The sequence below is a fragment of the Leptosomus discolor genome, chromosome Z (genome assembly GCF_034619465.1).
Source record: "Leptosomus discolor isolate bLepDis1 chromosome Z, bLepDis1.hap2, whole genome shotgun sequence".
Classification (NCBI taxonomy): Eukaryota; Metazoa; Chordata; class Aves; order Leptosomiformes; family Leptosomidae; genus Leptosomus; species Leptosomus discolor.
The window spans coordinates 57775280-57793621 of record NC_141419.1 but is presented as its reverse complement, the minus strand read 5'-3'; the positions used below and the strand labels follow the sequence as shown (position 1 = coordinate 57793621).

At 36.0% G+C, this 18342-nt stretch overlaps 1 protein-coding gene across 1 annotated transcript in view; it reads left to right on the top strand.

Annotated features, from left to right (window-relative positions):
- CCDC171 (coiled-coil domain containing 171) overlaps window positions 1-18342 on the top strand; it is a 147906-nt gene that overhangs the window by 55331 nt on the left and 74233 nt on the right. The window contains exons 14-19 of the mRNA XM_086480110.1: window positions 269-457; window positions 6595-7099; window positions 7853-7969; window positions 11977-12203; window positions 12876-13058; window positions 14728-14913. Of these exons, the coding sequence (XP_086336236.1) occupies window positions 269-457; window positions 6595-7099; window positions 7853-7969; window positions 11977-12203; window positions 12876-13058; window positions 14728-14913 (1407 nt within the window). The remainder of the gene's footprint in view (window positions 1-268; window positions 458-6594; window positions 7100-7852; window positions 7970-11976; window positions 12204-12875; window positions 13059-14727; window positions 14914-18342) is intronic.

Sequence of the window (18342 nt, the reverse complement as noted above, 5' to 3'; positions counted from 1 at the left end):
GGTTTCCAACAAAGAAGGCAACAGATACCTGCAAGGTGGTATAAGGATGGCAAAACTGAAACCAAGGAAAATTCATTATTCTGAAATACGTCTCAGTTTTGGTGCAAGTGATATGTCGTGAAAGGCTTTTACTTAGTTTTAATGAATAGAAGAAATTACAATTTAGATTTTATGCTGGAATAGCCTGTGCTTAAATTAATGTGTACAATTAAAGTAAAAAGATGTTTTGAGAGGTAAAAGATTTTCTTTTTAAATGCTTATCGCACAGATATCTCACCTAGAATATCTTTGTAAGAACAAGTCCAATACTATGAAGGAGCTTCAGCAGAGCCAGGAAGATGCTTTTAGCAAAATGGCTGAACAGATGAAAGCACGGGAAAGCTGTTGGCAGAAACAAAAAAAGTATCTGGAACAGCAGTACTCAGGTCTCCTTGGGGAAGTTCATGCAAGGGCACAGGTATGGTGCTGTGAACTCCTGATTTTTTTTTTTTCTTCTTGTAAATGTTTAATAGCTTTTTTCAGTAGTTTAAACTCCTAACCAATTTAAGATTGTTTGGGAATTTTAGTATATCTTTAAAATAAACCCAACACTATTCTGGTATTAACTTACTTATAATAAGAAATAGATTACTTTATTAAAAGATTCTAGAAATGAATTGCTTAATTTGGTCTAGCAGTTGCTAGTGGTTTTTTTTATTTTGAGAATGTTAAAGCTGTAAGATTGAAATTGCTCATTCTAAGAATTATATAGGGCAGCAGTTTTTCAGTGTCAGGCTTGCAAAGACTCTGTGGAGTAACAGTAATGTGGTGTCATCTGGGGATAAATTTAGGTATATACATTCTGACCCAAAGAAACAATTAGCAGTTACAGTGGTAGATTTCAGCAGTATTCAGGGACTTTGTTATGCAGATACTACAGTGGGCCATGATTCAAAAGTGTAAAACTGTCGTCACTGATTGTTAGAAGTTATTTGCAATCTAAAATTTTCACTGTTATTCTACAACAATTCACTGTCTTTACAGTCACATTCCTTTACATGTGTTTCAGTTAAGTGTTGTGAAATAGAGGAGATAATATATGCTTTATTTCTGACTGCCATTTGATACTTACTTCACCAGAAGAATTTTACTGTATTTGACTCAGATTTTGAGCTTGAAAGTCTTTGCACTTTGAAAAATATATTTATGAAGTATTCTTTAGACAGAGCAATTTATGTTAATTTCTTGGGCACGAGTTAAAATCTTGTACATATTTTTTTGCTTGATATTTACATTTTACATTGGATATTGGCAATACTAAAAACATCCCTATGAGTGGCATCCAGACTTATATTAAGTTCCTCCAACATCCTGTAATTTAATATTATGAAATCATTGCCAACAAAAAGAATGATGAAATAAGGAAGCTTAATTTTAGTTTTAAAAATTACTTTTCCTTCCTAAAGAAAAAGTGGAGTTACAGTTTAGATTCCTACCTCCTAGTGATGCTGCACAAAAGAAAAGTCTGAGTCATCTCTTTCAGGAATGTAGTGTGTTGTGGAGAAGTGGTGCACTGTCGTTCTTTAGGATGGTGCTGAACCTACCAGTCTTTTCAGCTGAGTTGTGTAGACAGCAAGCAGAGCATGTACTGAAAACAGGGCTCTCTTTTGTAGAGCATGCATTAGGCATTTCAAGGGAGGTGATTCTCCCCCTCTACTCTGCTCTGGTGAGAGCCCGCCTGCAGTGCTGTGTTCAGCTCTGGGGCCCCCAGCACGAGAAAGACATGGACATGCTTGAGTGGGTTCCAGAGCAGGGCCACGAATATAATTAGGGGTCTGGAGCACCTCCCCTGTGAGGACAGGCTGAGAGAGTTGGGGTTGTTCAGCCAGGAGAAGAAAAGTCTCCAGGGACACCTTCCAGAGGCCTTCCAGGACTTAAAGGGGGCCTAGATGAAAGCTGGAGAGGTCATTTTTACAAGAGCATGCTGTGACAGGATGAGGGATAATGGTTTCAAACTGAAAGAGGGGAGATTTAGATTAGATATTAGGAAGAAATTCTTTCCTGTGTGAATGATGAGACACTGGCACAGGTTGCCCAGAGGAGCTGTGGCTGCCCCCTCCCTGGCAGTGTTCAAGGCCAGGCTGGGTGGGGCTTTGAGCAACCTGGTCTAGTGGAAGATCTCCCTGCCCATGGCAGGGGGGTTGGAACTGGATGATCTTCAAGGTCCTTTCCAACCCAAACCATTCTGTGGTTCTGGAAAGAGACTTTGTCTGTGTTGTGGGTTGTACAGGACTGCTGGGTTTCTAAAAGGGAAATGCTTTCACCTTGAAATATCCGGGCATGTTTTCTAACACAGGTTACGTACTGTTGGAGCACAGGCTGATGGTGTTGTCATCTAGGCAGTGCAATGTCTGTGTACACAGATGATTCAACAAAACTTTGGCTCATTTTTTTTTTCCCATCCCATGTTCCGGTTTGCCTTCCTGACCATTCAGTGTCACTGTGGGAAGACGACAGTCTATTTTCTTCCATATTTCCAATTTGACTTTGGACCTGCAAATACCAGATTAAGCCTTTGCTTTTCTGGGATCCGTAGGGTCCATGAGTGTCTGTTGTTAGGACTGTCCAAAACCTGATTGCTTGTTTTTTACAAGACTTTGTAAAACTTGTCTTTTACCTATTGCATTTTCAGCCTGTTAGCCATATTTGTCTGCAAGTTCACTGTGCTGTTGGGTCAGAGATGTGCAGACAGACTAATGTAGTAGCCTTATTTCCATAAGAAAAAAGGAAAAATGTACCACAATTTACGGAATGTCTTCAAGGGATCTTTTAGACATTACTGTGTGCAAGTGTTTACATAAAGATACAGAATGCATTTTTTCAATATAATTATTTTAATAGGCTTTATTAATTAGATGTTACAGGAAACATATAACCAGTATAAGTGGAATATAATTTCCATTATTATGTATTTCATTGTAGAATGTGTGGGTCTCATCACTCTAGGATATTTGTTCTAGCACTACAAGAAAACTGTAGCAATTTGCTGTATTTTCAATCCGAAGATCTGAGTATTAATTAAAATCAATTTGATGAACTAATCCCTTGTAGGTGTTAGTTCCTTTTTGAAACGGAAGATGAGTGACTTTTCCTGTTGTGCACCAAGCTAATAGTATGTCATAGGATGCATCCTTTTGTTTGTAACTTTTTCTTCAGTGGGTGTCCCATGCTGCCTTCTAGACATTTTTTCCTCAGAGCTTCTGGGTTGTGACTTCTTTAATTTTTGCAGTTGTTGGTATATGTGCAAAGGCAAACTGAAGACTGTCAGTTCAGACTCTCAGGAGGTAACAGAGAGCTCTAACTGCACAGCAATATGAGTAATGTATCTTGGAAATTACTGTTCTGGTTTCTTAGAACTGCAGTAGGGAGCTGGGGCTTTTCAGAATGGTCTCAGAATGATTAAAATGTAACATTGCAAAATCTGAAGCTTTTAGTAGCAGTGACACCTGCCACTGCTTCTGTCCCTGGCCAGTACTGTTCAAGGTCCCTTGCTCCAAGATAGGATCTGTGGGTGTTAATAGGTACTACTTCACAGCTGTTACTATAGGTCAGATGGATGGTGTAATCAAAAAGCAGTTTCACTGGTTTTCTGTAGGACAGAAATTCCCAGAGTGGCCTTATCACAGATCACAATAAACAAGGCACTGTATAGATACTACTCTTCTTTGTCTGTGGTCTCCATGTTTGCAGAGTCAGTAGGGCTTACAATGCATATCCTTTTTCCTTGCCTTTAGCAGCAGGAGTGCAGGTCTCTTGATTTGATAGTATGCCATTTTGAAAATGTTACTATGCCTGTTCCTTAGCCTCACACAAATTATTTATTCAGACTGTGCACAGTCTCTTAGGAAATGTCCTCTGAATTTTAACTATCAGTTGTTGTTTGTTTATTATGTAGACATTTATTAATCTGTCCCCATTTTTTGTGGGATTATAACCACTTAGAATAGAAGGGTTTTGTTCTGATGTGCAAAAACATGTTGTAAGAGAAAAATCCTGTAACTACTTTAAAAATGTTAATTTCAACAGAAAAATAAAAGGTCTGATAAATAGGAAAGGGAAAAAGTCCTCCAGGGAGAAAAAAAAGTCTTGGCTTTTTTTTTGTTTGAAAGCCTTGGTTTTACAGTAAAGCAGGTGAATTGGCTAAAGGCTCTGATATCTTGCAATTGTATCAAAAGTCAGTGCAAACAATGCAAAAGGAGAAGTAGTGTAACCTACTGGCTGTCTTTGATAGACATGTCTGGTCCACTTGCTTAAAACACAGGAGAGAGATGGAGGACAGCGGTGTTGATGTTGTTTGTTTAGATGGATAGATGTATATATTTAGAAAAATAAAACAGCTGAAATACAGGAAAACCTTTTGAAGTCAGTGTCATCATATTTCTAGTTTCCAGTTCTGTTTTCATGCAAGAATCAAGAGTAAGGACCCAGTAAGAAGCAGGATAAAATGGTCTTGCTGGTAGCATCTAATTTTTTGTTAAGGATTCTTGGAATCCAGCAAGCTCTGCAAACCAGTGAGGTCTCCCTCAAAGCTCAAACACTGAAGGAAGCCAGTTCTATGTGTCTTTCAAAAATGGTGGTTTGACGTGAACAAAACGCTGGAAACAGCATGGGGTAAGACAAAAGCAGTTATTAGCCAGTAGAACGGAGGATGTCTATTTTCTTACAAAACTTTTACATTTCTGTAGTCAGAGAGTGTCTTGTTCACTTTTGCATATTACCATGTAACTATAAGTGTAAAAACACTAAGCTTTTTTTAAAAAAAGCTTTAATTAGCCAGAGCACTGAATGTTAGTGTTGCTGCCCAACAGTCCTGTAGGGATCACACTTTGTTTACTGAGATATTGGCCTTTCACCTGTGATAGCCAGAAACGGTAAGTTGTTTTCTAAATTCAGCTTACCTTTTCAGTTCCTTCCAGTCGTGCTATCAGGGTTTTTTTCCTATAAAAATCAAACACTGTAAATAATGCAGTAGCATTGAAAGTATTGTGCATGTTCGTACTTAATTTTAGAGTAGTAAAGTGACATATGAGGCCTGTAAATTGCATTTTGTAATTAAATCTTTTTATTATGTACTCTATTTTTGTATCACTGAAAGTATTTTAATAACATTACAAACTCTTCCTCTTCAAAAAAAAAAAAAAAATTTATTTGGTCAAAGACATTCTGAACTGATTAGGGTACTTCTCTATAGAAGCGTGGAATCTTTTATTTCCATTCTAGGGATAGCTGTGTATTTTTTTTTTTTTTTGTCCCCCTGGTTGTGCTTGTAGGATGGAGGAGGAAGAAACTAGGGTGCCCCCCTCACCAGTTGTTTGAACCTGTACCAAATAGAACACATGGGACTGTGGCTGGGTGCTGCTGCTTTACTTCTCTTTTAGCCACTGCTAATAGGAATAAACTCACCCCATTTTTAACAAAATTGCTCAAAATTGCTTATAGGTCTGAGAGGTGGCTGAAGCTTAGCTTAATCTTCTTTTTTCTTCTTCATATGGACTTGTCATTCCATTCATGTTTGCCTTTTTGTGTCCATATATTGTAACCGGAGCATAAGCATTTAACTTAAAATTGTGGGTTCTTTTTGAACAGTGCTTAAAATTTATTATGTCCTTATACCACTGGATCCTGTTTAAATGTAGCCTCAAGTGGTTGTTCCAATCACAGAGGACTGTCATGCATCAAGAAGCCAGTCTTAAGACTGAGGTCCCAGCATAGTATCTTGATTCCTGTACAAGAACTGCACGTTACCAAAAGGAATCAGTCTGCATGGTGTAACCTCAGTCCTGGCATTTGCTGGCTTGTTAGTCTCTGTTTTGCTACACCAGTTTATGGTTTTAAATCGCCCTCTTTCCCTATTTAAGGGCATGTAGGGGAAAAGACGAAATGTTCTGCAAGTTGGGAAAAATCTATAATGACACTAGTCAAAATAAAAATACCTGCATTACATTGTTCTTTTGAAAACTCAATTCTGTATGAGACCTAATTAATCTGTGAATATATAAGTAGGGGGTTGATTACAAAGTAATTAAGAGATCACCTTTACTTCCCCTTTCCCAGCTGCTGCCAATCTGTCTAGGTTTATCTTCCAGAGCCTTCCTTCTTTTTTTCCTTTTTCTTACACTAACTTTATTTTCTGCTTTGAAGAGCAATGTTCTTTCTGAAATTGGAGCATGTAATTGCCTATTGTTAAGCCAGCACATAAAAATGGACTGTGGGCAACTAGGTACTGTTGGACCTTCTGTGGGCTATTGTGGTACTAGTGGATTATTGTCAGAAATCTGGAGTCCATTTGTACTTGAAGGTTGTGCAAATTGTCCTTGTACTATTGATTTGTTTTCGCATATCTGGTTCTGTAGAACCTAACTTTGCTAGGAGTGATACTCTGACATTACTAATGTCAAATCATTGCTAATAATTTTTGTTCCTTCAATGTGTTATTTGAATCTGAAAAAGAAGTCTTTCAGCTTTTGTCTAGATAAAAATTATTTTGTTAGTTAAAAAAATATCTTCTAGTTAATATTTCTTCTGGTTTTGTTTGGTTTTTTCCCCTTATCCCAGGAATACCAAGAAACAGCAGAGAAAAACAAGGAGAAAATTTATGTCCTTGAAAAAAGGCGAGAGAAATTGGTCCTTGAAAATGTTTCTGTAAAAAATATGTTAATGCAGGTTCAGAAGGAGCATTCATCTCTCCTGGCAGCCTGTGCACTATTGGCAGGTGCCCTGTATCCTCTCTATGGCCGATCGTGTACTATGTCTTCCCAAAGACACCTTCTCCAGGATCAGGTCAACACTTACGAGTTAGTGAAACAGGAGATTAGGACCCTAGTTCATGCTCTCTCTGATGTAGAGGAAGACAGTCAAGATGAAACAAAACTGAAGAAAAGAAGATTCAAAGGCCTAATTCGTGTGTTCCGAAGAGGTGTGATTGCAGTTTTGGCAGCTAACAGACTTAAAGTTTTAGCCCAGTCTTCTAGTACCCTTTTCTCCTGGGTAAATGGCTTCAAAGGTGGCACTGGAATTCTAGTTTGTGTAGGAGAATCCAAAGGCAAGCGTAATCTGTCAAGTAAGCTAATTGTTTTCTTCTTTGATGTTATGTCAAATTACATGGTTTGTAGATAACAAATAGTAGTGTTGTTATTAATAGATAGTAAAGACGTTCTGACAAATGTAATTTCTGGATTTGTGATTTCTAGATTTCTTGGCAAGTGTAATTTCCCCTAAATGGAAATGCTTAGTCTGTTAAGAGAGAAAAGTTGAAGGAAAAGTTACAACTACAGACGTGAACTGATAGTATTTGATATCCTTGATATTTGCATTACGGATTTCAGAACAATGTGCTGCTTCATCTTCTCTGGGATAAATATCTTGTGGTGTTCCTGAATGATAGACCATCAACATATTTTTGGAAAATACATTTCTTCTTCTTTTATTAATCACTTTTAATATTTATTTCCTACTAAAAATGCAAAAAAAGTTGCTTTCTAATTCAAGTATATTATTAGTATAGGATTTCAAATTTTTCTTTAGAGCTTATTTAGTCTTGCTGTCCCTTTCTGTTACAAGACCAGCTCATGCTTCCCACTGTAAGGATAAATGGTATCAAAAATGTTTCCCAGACTAGAAGATACATCTACTTTTCTAGTAGTTCTGGAAGCATCTTAAATACAGTCTAAATTGTCCTGAAAGAAGAATTAGTTTGTGGCTTATATACTTAATTTTGGTCTTGCTAATTTTAAGTTTCTGAAAGAGCCGCAGATAGTAGTGTGCCTTATCGAAGTTGTTCAGTTTTATTGCTGGCTATAATTCTGTTTTGCAGGTCACGAAGAGGAACAAATTCCCTGTGTTGAAGCACTCAGCTGGTTTAGTAGTTCTAACCTCCTTGCTGCAATAATCAGTTCTGTCACTGAATTACAGGATGTTGTTAACAAAACAGGTAAATTTAAAACTATATTCTTCCAGTAGAAGATAAAAAAATATTCAGGGTGGTTACGTCATTTCCATTTTTAGGATTTTAGCTAAACTATTCTGGATCAAATCTCTGGAGAACTGTATTTTTGGAACAATTAGTTTTCTTTAATTGGTGATACGATACTTTTATCATTTCCGTATATAGGGTCATGGAAACAGAAAGCTGAAGAGTGCTTCTAGCAGGCATATAAACAGTTTTGCCTGCTTTGTTGTGAGATGGCATGGTGTAAATTTTTTTTTCTAACAGAAGGCAATTAGAAAAATTGGCTAACCTATTTTTAAAAGCTTCCAATGAAGTAATGTTTATGGGCTTGCTAGTTATCTTGTTCCACTGTTCCAGTATTCAAAAAGTATTCTACTGAAGGTTAACCTTATTTTTTTCTATAGAGGAAATCTGTGTAATTTCTATTTGTTCTGTGTATTTCTGAAGTGCTGGCCCTAAAACTGGCCCATACTAAACCTGGGACATTACCACTGCTGACTGAAAGGAAATAATTCTAGAATTTCCAAATCTGGAAAACAGTTGAATTTGGATACTGTTTTTATCTGGTTTGCTTGCTATCTTGTGAGTTTTGCTCTCAATTTATACAGTGTATAGCAGTCCTTATTTTATGTCTCTACTATGTTCTCTCTCTAAGTATATGCTTAATTAGATTTGTCTCTAGATTCCCTGATTTTCTCAGTCGCTCCTCATGTAGGAGATTTGACTGCTTCTGTATTGCTTGGAATTCTGTTGTTCATGACATCAAAAGACTCCCAAGAAGCTTTGGTTCAAAAAATAGTAATAAATAATTTAAAATTTGACATGAAATTTCCAGAAGTATGGAAGTGGTAAGGCTCTGAAGGTATATATTTCAAATAAAACTTGAGTACTTAGGAAATTATTTTATGTTCTGTAAGTCATAGTTCAAATAGGATGTAGACTTTAAAACTGACTTCAATGATTTTGAAAATTTAAAAAATGTAAATAGACAATCTGAGAGGCGTCTGCTGTCTTCAGATCTCGAAATAATGGCAGTTCTAGATTAGACTGCACATCACAGGAGAGAATAGGCACAAGACGGTGCTGTCTAGGTCTACAGTATGGAATTGTTTGGTGTCTTAAAAATTACTTTTAAAACAGGCTAGGTTCTGAGGAACCATTTGAAGCAGTTGAAAGAAACCAAGTTCAGATCACTCAGATAACACTGGAACTTTTGGGCTTATGCACTCTGGTGTTTTGAGGCACATTTCTTGATCTTTTAACTTTTTTAAAAGTATTTTTCGTTTGACGTTCATGATCACGTCCCTGTTCATTAATTTTGTTCTCATCCCAGCATTTCTTGGAATGATCTCTTAGCTTCAATTTGAATACAACTTCATTGGGGCTTTTGTATTGGTTAGTTTTCTTGTAAGGTTGGTTTTGTAGGTTTGTTTGAACAGAATCTGTACTTTGATAAACCAAGTAAAGGTCAAGCTTTTTGAGTAGAAATATCATCAACTGTTACGTACACAAGGCTTTTGAAGCTTAGCGTGAAAATTTTAGTCTTTTGTAGTAGTGCGAAGTTCATCCTGATGACTGTTCTGTTGTATTCACCAAAACGGAGTAAACAAGAATTTGTCATCTGTCAGTGAAGATTTGTCACTTTTTCTTAATTTGTTTAATGTAAGAATTAATTGCTTTTTGTCATATACCTGTGTTTCTGTTAATAATTTCTTATACACATGACAGTGTACAACATTTAGTGCTTTTATTGTAATTCCTTGATTCGTGGTCGACAGGTACTTAAAATGCATGTACTTAAACCATATATTCTCTTCCTAATGATTATAGATACAGTTCCTTGTGGAACTGCATTACATTCTCATTTTGTCTTTCATGGCAATCAGTAACATGTATGTGCATTTCTGTGTATTTACTCCAAACTGCTCTGCATAAAAAAGAAAAAAGATGATTATATGCTTTTTTTTTTTCTGCCATCCCAAGAAAGTGCCTTAAGTTGTGGGCGCTGAACTGTATTGAATAAAGGGAATCCTGATTATGAAGCAGAATGATCGTTTTCAAAATGCTGCAACACAATTGCCTGAACTGTTGTTACAAATTTATTTTTAATCCAGTTAAACTGGAGGTTCTAGACATAGGGAATGGGGGTGCCATTCTAGGTACTGCACATAAGGAGAAAGACAGTGTTTTCTGGCAGGCAAACAATAGCATGTGAAATGAGATACCAGGAGAAATGAAGAAATGGTAGCTCATTGACAGTATCCTTGTTTTGATATTTACTAAAAATCATGGCAAAGGAGATTTTTTTTTAGAAGGTTTTGGTGTCATCTTATATGGAATGCAGTACAAATATTCTAGTTTTTATTTTAAGTTAATTTAATTAAACATCCAAACTAGTGAATGCATCATGACTGGAGAAAATAGATGGTCTTTGAAATGGAAAGGCAAGTAGGACAGGATAATCTGTGATAAGAGCTAGCTTTTATTTTATGTGATCAATAACAGGGAACCAACAGAAGGAAAAGAGAGGAGCCTTGGCCAAAGTAGACAGAGCATTACAATAGCAATTTCTTCTGGGTATGAGAAGAATAATATATTTTATTTCAAAGTGTAAGATAAAAATGCTGGATAAGATTTTTAGCTTTAAAGATTAATAGAAAGAGTGCTGTCTTAGACATGAAGAAAAGACAGATTTACTACTAGCTGTGGTTGTGGAGAGCATGTACTCAAGAATTGTACTCCAGTTAAGCACTGGAATGGTTGGAATGGTGGTATTTTGAAATCAAGCAGGAGAATGGCTCTGGGAAAAAAAAAAAAAAAATTGTGTGCTGTTTTTTTTTGTTAGCTTACAGATAAATTTCATTTCATATGTATAAATGAATAATTCTTTGTGGTGAGAGTAGTAATCTAAAAATATCAATAATCATGTTTTGTTTGCTTTGAACATTTGGCTTTATCCTCGCAATGTATAGAAAGAAATTCTTTAACTGAAGAAAGCTATGGTTATTTTTTTCTGTTTATACTCTTAAGTAAATATTTTAATTCGCTGCAGCAACAGGAGATCTGCTGTACTACTGAATGTAAATAAGCTCTTCCATGCTTGTCATCTTACACTGATAGTATCATAAGACAAGTAATGACAGATTAAGACCTGCCTAGCAGAGGGAAAACTAAATTACAAGACTTTTATTAAGGCATAAATAAACCTATTAACTGTTATCTGGAATACCAATTAGTGGAAGGAGCACTGACAATTTTATTTATCAACATTAAACACAATTATTAATTACAGACCTGACGAATCTAGCAGTAAGCAGGACATGTTGGGTGTGCTGGGGCCTTAAGTCCATTATATGAGAAGGATGATTACCAAAATCCTGTGGGGAAATAAGTAATTGTAGCTGTAAAATTTTAATTGCCTTGGAATAAGGTAAATTATATTCTCTTGTCTCAGAATATAAATAGTATGGCATTAAGGTACCAAGCCTCACTAATTTTGAACAGCAAATAATTTAGACATCTATAGAGGGTAGGGAAGAGGATTCAGGAAAACCTCAGAAATTTGCATTGTAAATATTGCGATAAAGTGATTTACCATGTGCTGTCACAGCTGACATATTTGACCTGGCTTGTATTTGCTTGCATCAGTCTTACATGTTTTCTGAATTACAAAATTAGAACACAGAAGAAAGACTTAAGGAAGTATAATATTGGAGGAGAACATAAAAACAGCCAGAAAATTAATCTTTGACAAACGAATCCTGTTCTTTACAATCCTATCCTAACTTTCCATCCAAAGTTTGATAGGAGTAGGGTGTTCATTGCTAAATACAGAATTTGTGCCAAAGTCTCTCAGATATTCCTGTGAACTCAGTCTTCCACTCTTTAATGGAAATTTCCTAATGAGTATTTTAAAGATGCTATTTGTTGTTGCTTTTTTCCACTGAAATAAACCCTGAAGCTAATAACCTGCATGATGTTTCTTAAAGATCCAAAGCCCTGGCTTTCTGGACGCTCACTTGTAAGTGCAGCCAGGAACTCCTTTTCAAAACTTATGGACAAGCTGAATGTAATAATGGAGACTGGTCCACTAGACAGCAGCAGGAGCATTGCTTATCTGGAGAAGGACTCCTTGGTCCAGAGGCTGGCTCATGGACTTCTTAAAATGAATACCCAGGCCCCAGAAGCTGGATTGTGTGGCAGACCACCCATTATGGTATGTGTATTTATGGTGCTACTTTGTGTAAACGGTAGGTTCACAGCAGAAGTGTTACAGTGAAGTTTTCTTGATAATGCCATTAATTTTGTTTCAGGTTGTTTAAGAGTTCGTTACGTTGAAGTCATCTACATAGAGAATCAGAAGTTGACTTGCCACACCCAAAAACATTAAGGCGTGCATAGATCTTTTATTGTCAAAGATTTTAAGAAGAGATTTGATGTATCCAAGAAAAAGATTTTTTTTTTTAAAGTTCTGTCAAATCTTTATAAAATGCAGTCTTTATAAGAACAAACTTGCTTTTGGCTTTAATTAAATGTTGAGATTCAGGGGGTTTTTGTTTTGTTTTTTTTTTGGGTGGGGGTGTGTGTTTCTTTCTTTCTCCTGCTTACTGTTCTGTTTCATGAAAGATAACATTCTTCCCTTTAACGAAAATGAAGGGGTAAACTCTTTCTCGCATAGTTTTATTGTGGGTCTTACATGAAAACAGGTACTTTCTTGAAAACAGAATTTTCAGTAACCTTCAACAGTAGGTTGCGCTCTTGTGTGCCTTTTAGAGATGGAGGACAAAATGACAGCTTTGTCTAATTTGCATGGGTATTAAATGTGATTGATTTTATTGCTAAAACAGTACATTTTATAGTACATGAATTTGTTTCTGTTTACTAACAGAAAAACATAGCATCCTTGCAGAAGCATATATTTGAATTTACACAAAGACTTCATGCAGCAGAGGTGGAACGCCGCTCACTGCGCCTAAAACTTGCAGAATTCAAATGGAATTTCAGTGAGATGAAAAAAGAAGCTGACAAAGCCCAGACCCTGCAAGAGCAATTAAATATGTTTAAGCAATCTGTAAGTATATTTGATTTAGAGGATACTGCTTACGAGAGATCCTGATTTTTACACATTTTGATTTGTGTTCTTCTGAAATACAATTGTAAAATCAATCTACAATTAACAGAATTTTCCAGCAAATCTGCTTTGTAAATGTCATTAAACCATGTCATATGTATTTAGAAGTATCTCTTTTCCACAGGAGTTTCTCTTTGATTTGTAGAATGAGGTATTCTGTGTAAATTACGTTTGGTCTTTAGCGGCCCAGGTTTTCTTCCATATGTTGAAAATGTTGGTGTGATCCCTAAAAGGATTTATAGATTTCACTTCAACAGAGTAAAGTCAGCTGAAATGAGGGTATCCAGTAAGTATGTTCACAAGAAGTTCATAAAGCTTAAGTGTAGTATTTTAAACTCTGCGTGGATATTGCAGAATATTATTATAGACATTTTACTGAATCTGTGAGTATGGGTTATATCCTGAGCTAGTCAGTGCAAATTTAATGTGCCTGTTGCCTTGAAGGAGTAAGTTTATGGCAAGGAGGAAAAAAAAGCTGCCTTCTGCATTCTCAGTAGCACGTATGCACCAAATTCCTCTGACTCAACTGTCATTGATTGGTTTACTTAAACACTGTGTGTTCACTAACCTGTAACTAGCACTGTCTGGCAGAATGAGAAGAGACAACAAAATGGTTCCTTAACCACTTGAAGCCACAGTGTAGTGAGTAATGGAAACAGTGTTTGAGGGATTGATGCAATTTTGTGGGTTGTCAGTTTGTTCCCAGTGCCTTCAGCCCTTATGGGAGGGAAAGAAGCTTGTCTTGCTTTAGCATGCTGGAGGTTCACTGGACACCTTTGCTCCTATGCTTATTTTCTGTAGGTTGCATTCAGAATTGAGCTCATATTTGAGCTGAGAAAGTGAATGGATAAGGATGCTTAGACATGCTTTACAGGTGCGCAGTATAAATGAAACAGTCATGCCCCAGAATAAGCAGCATTTTCTCTGTCTGTGCCCAGTGTTGATCCTGAGGCCTAATTAGTAGAACTGTTAGCGTGTCCCAAACAGAACACTTTCAAGCAGAGAATATTTAATAAGTGGTTTCACATCCATTCTCCTTCGGGTTCCTAGTTGGTAAAATGTTTTTTTTTTTTTATTTTCCTGAAATAGACAAGGTTATATGTAATCATCTTCAGTTTTGTTCTTGGGTTTTATTCTCTTACAGTTCTTGGACAGTTAGATGAAATTGTCACATTTTAGATTGTCGTTCAAGTGTAGATGATGATTTTCTTTGAAGAATTATTTCTTCTTGAACATTTTGGGGAGGGGAGAAACAGTCCAGGAAGATGTTTACAAGGGTTAATACGATATGCACTGGAATGTGAGACAATATGATCTGCATAGTTCCTTCTAGATACTGATTCTTTACAACCTGGGGTGCTAATTTGAATAGAATACTGAATGCATACTGTTTACAGTGCCCAGAATGCTTTTTTAAGAAAATAGAGTGAATAAATATCTGCCGTTTTATTGTTAGGTGATCTGTCTTCATGTTAAAAAGCCTAAATATTCGTCTTCATCACGTTTTTGTTTTACAATTTGATATGTTTGCAAGTGGAACTCTGAAAGTCAAGCATGTAAACAAGTGAATACAGTTACACAATCAAACACAATTTATTTCCCTTATCAGAAATTGATCACTCATGAGAGGTTTGAAAGTGCATGTGAAGAATTAAATAATGCATTACATCGGGAGCATCAGGCACAACTGCTTTTGAATGAACAGGCGCAACAGCTACAGGAGTTAAATAATAAACTAGAGTTGCACTCCAGTGAAGAAGCAGATAAAAACCAAGTCTTAAGTGAAACTGTAAAGGTAAGATGATTATCTTTCTGAAATAGGCACCAGAAATTTACCTTCTGCAGTTCTTGTGCAAATAAAATTATGGGAGTAAATGCATACATAGTACTCAGTCCTTGGGTATTTTAGGGTACTCAGAAAACACTCTTAAGAGGAAACTTCAAGGTATAACTTCCCTTTTCTGCTATTGGGAGTGGGTGGTGTACACCAATATCTGTAATCTGTGAAGTGTCTGCATTTTACATGATATGTGAGAGACATCAGTTCTAGCTATCATGAGGTGTTTGTAGATTATAGGAAAAATGAAGGAAGAAATACAGGAATACTGTGATTTTTGGTAGAGGTCATAAGAATATTTTAAAACCTGGATTAGATGTTGTCCTGAGTATAATCTTAGGGTAGAGAATGCATTTGTCAGTTTGGAATATGCTAGGTGGGAGTAGAGAAGGATCCTTTTTTATCAGGGTTTAGAGATTTTCCTAGACGTAATGAGTAATGAGGGAAAAGATGTTATCAGAATCTCTAGATAGCAAATCAGGGAGCAGAAAGAGAATGAGGTTTGAAAATAGGTGGATATTAACATGGAAAGAGAAAAAACCTTGTGATGGCAGGACAGTAATGTGTGGTGACCTTAGCTCTGCAGATTTTATTTTTTATTTAAAGCAAGCTTTGCTGCTTGTGTCTGTACTTCAGCCTTTTCTACTGTCTTTCCACCTCCCAATATTATTCTGTGAACCGGTAGCTGAGCAAAAGATAGTGCTCCTCTGGTATTTTGAGAAAGAGAAGCACTTGTGATTCTCAGGAAGATTTAGGAAGGAAGTTATAAGAAATGTCAAGAAATGTGAGGAGAACCAAAAAGATGCAAGCTACAAAACCAGTGGAAATGTCAGAAACCATTGTTGAAAATATAACAGTGAAAATGGATGTCAAGGAGGATGACTTAGAGCAGAGGTGGAGTTTGAAGTAATATACTGGAGGAAGCTGAAGGATGTTAAATTTATTAAAGAGGGTTTTCATTAGCATTATTTACTAAAATACCTTACCTCGCTAAAGGTGAAAGACAATGACATTTCCAATTTAGCTGTTGGTTTTTATGTTTTTTTTCTCCCTCCCAGTCCCCTCACTTTGGGTGTTTAATTTCAATGTAAGAATAAACTTGTGGGTAATACTACTGCTTTTTTGTTTCACATGTAACTGCAGTATATATAAGCCATTAAACTTGTGTTTGATTTCTTTGGGAAATACTTGATTCAAAATTTTTAAATGGATAATAGGATCATAAAGAAGGGAAGGAATAGAAGACAGATATTATTTGGAATCTTCATTAAGGTCTGCTCTTTATACATTAGTGCATGGTATTTCACTATGTTTTACTGTATGTGTAAAACATACCTTTGCATTTGTTCAGAGGAAATGAAACAAAAAGTCAATGGTAGGCATTTAAAATATAGGACGGAGTTTTAAACAAATCCATTACATGGATTATTGGATACTAAATTAGATTTCACAGCTTCTGTTTTTTATTAATTAAAGGCTAGGTACAATTTGTTTGAGACAGCAGCGATCCTAAAATGCATTGTAATTCTGCAACCCTCTAGCAGTTGTTTGCTAGTGGAATAACTTGATTTTGTGTAAAATACGTGATTATTGCTGAAAGCTGTAAAGATATGATACAGTACAATGTAATAATATAGCTGTTGTGATAGGATAGAAGCTAAGAAAGTTGACAAAATAAGCCTTAGAGCTGAAACTTACCACTTAAGAGTTACCACTTAAGAGTTAAACTGATTTGGTTTTCTAAAGGTATTACTCCATAGTATGTAATCCTTTCTGTGGAGAGGAGTTCTGAACCGAATTTTTTATAGACATGTTGCTGTGTACTGTCCCTAAACTTCTGTTGAAATACCAGAAGGTTGATTAATGTCTCGTAATTCCATTGTGATGTTTACTACAATAGTTAGCACAAAATTGCATTTTGGTTGTAGCTTCCTGTATCTGTTACTGTGTCAAGGAAGGAAACAAGGTCAATCGTGGTAGCATGGCAACACACGTTCATGATGTAGTGTTTCTTGGGGTTTTTTGCACATACGATTTTGTTATGTATACTTCCTAAATCGTCATCTCGCCTTCAATTTTTATTGTTTTTCACAGTTCCAGACCTGTGCTGAATAAGTACTTCCTAAATTCAGGTAGCAGTCTAACACAAACTATTTTGATACCAAGGGGTAAAAGGACTTTTTTTATTTATTTTGAGCTCTATGTGTTTTGTTTTTCAAAATTTAAGAAAGTCTTTCATAAGCTTTTTTTTTTCTTCCATAGTTTACCACAATCCCACTTTATTCGCAGCTTTATTCATGACAGGCAGAAATGGTCTCTCTGCCTTTGTCCTGGCATTTTAACTGACAGACCTTTTTTCTCTTGGCTAGTCGGTTTTTGTGACTTAAAATAATTTTTTTTTGTAGCACTTGTTTTGCTGTACAGTGGAACAATCTCATCTCTGTAATTATCAACCTTGACCTTGTAAAACAGTGTTCTTACAATTGCATAAGCTTTTAAACTCTGAAATAGTGCAGAAGTATGGAAAAAAAGAGCTGTTGCACTGAAAAAATATAATTGGATAAATATGCTTCCGTCTTCATCTTAAGATACAAAATAATCAGTCTCGGCCAATTTGTATAAAAAGTTGCGGAATGTGATGGTGTACAAGTGATTTCGGATGGAGTGGAGTGTCATGGAGTAAAAGAACTTGCTTCAAGTTCTTTATTCATAGTTTTAAACAGATTAAGAATGGGGACAAAGCATTACATACTTTTCACTTTCAATAACTCATTTTTAAACTTATTCACACTTGAACAGCAATCAGTAAGGAGATATTTTGGTATTCACGCGCTTTCATGAAGTGGGCTTATTGAAGGAGTAATACTTAATTTCTTAGCTTTATCGGTTCAGATTTTAATCCTGTATATTTTTATCTTCTTAATGGCATATACCATAGAGACATCAAAGGTAGCCAATTACATTCAAGGTCAACTGGAACTAAGCAACTCTTTTACACCGCCTTTTTTTTTTACTAGATGAGGTAAATCAGTAGCTCTGATTCCCCTGTCTTTGAAGGGAAACTTTCACACAAATGCTGAACAGCCATCTATAGTAGACATTAATTTTTACTTCTTTATAGCATGTCTTAATTCCAGTAAAATACTTTTTCTTCGTATTGACAGGCACTGTGTGTATATTTACTTCCTTTTAGGTATGCTAGTACCTGTAGTAAAACCAATACCTTTCTAGGGTTTAATTTATGGAACATGTCCTGTAAGTTGTTAATGAATAACTGTGTGCATTTCAAGTGCAGTATGTGTTAAATCATGAAACTTGCTACTGCTCTGCCTCAAAATAGCCTTCAGTGCATGTTTTAGAAGACAATACCTTCAATTTTGGGTTTAT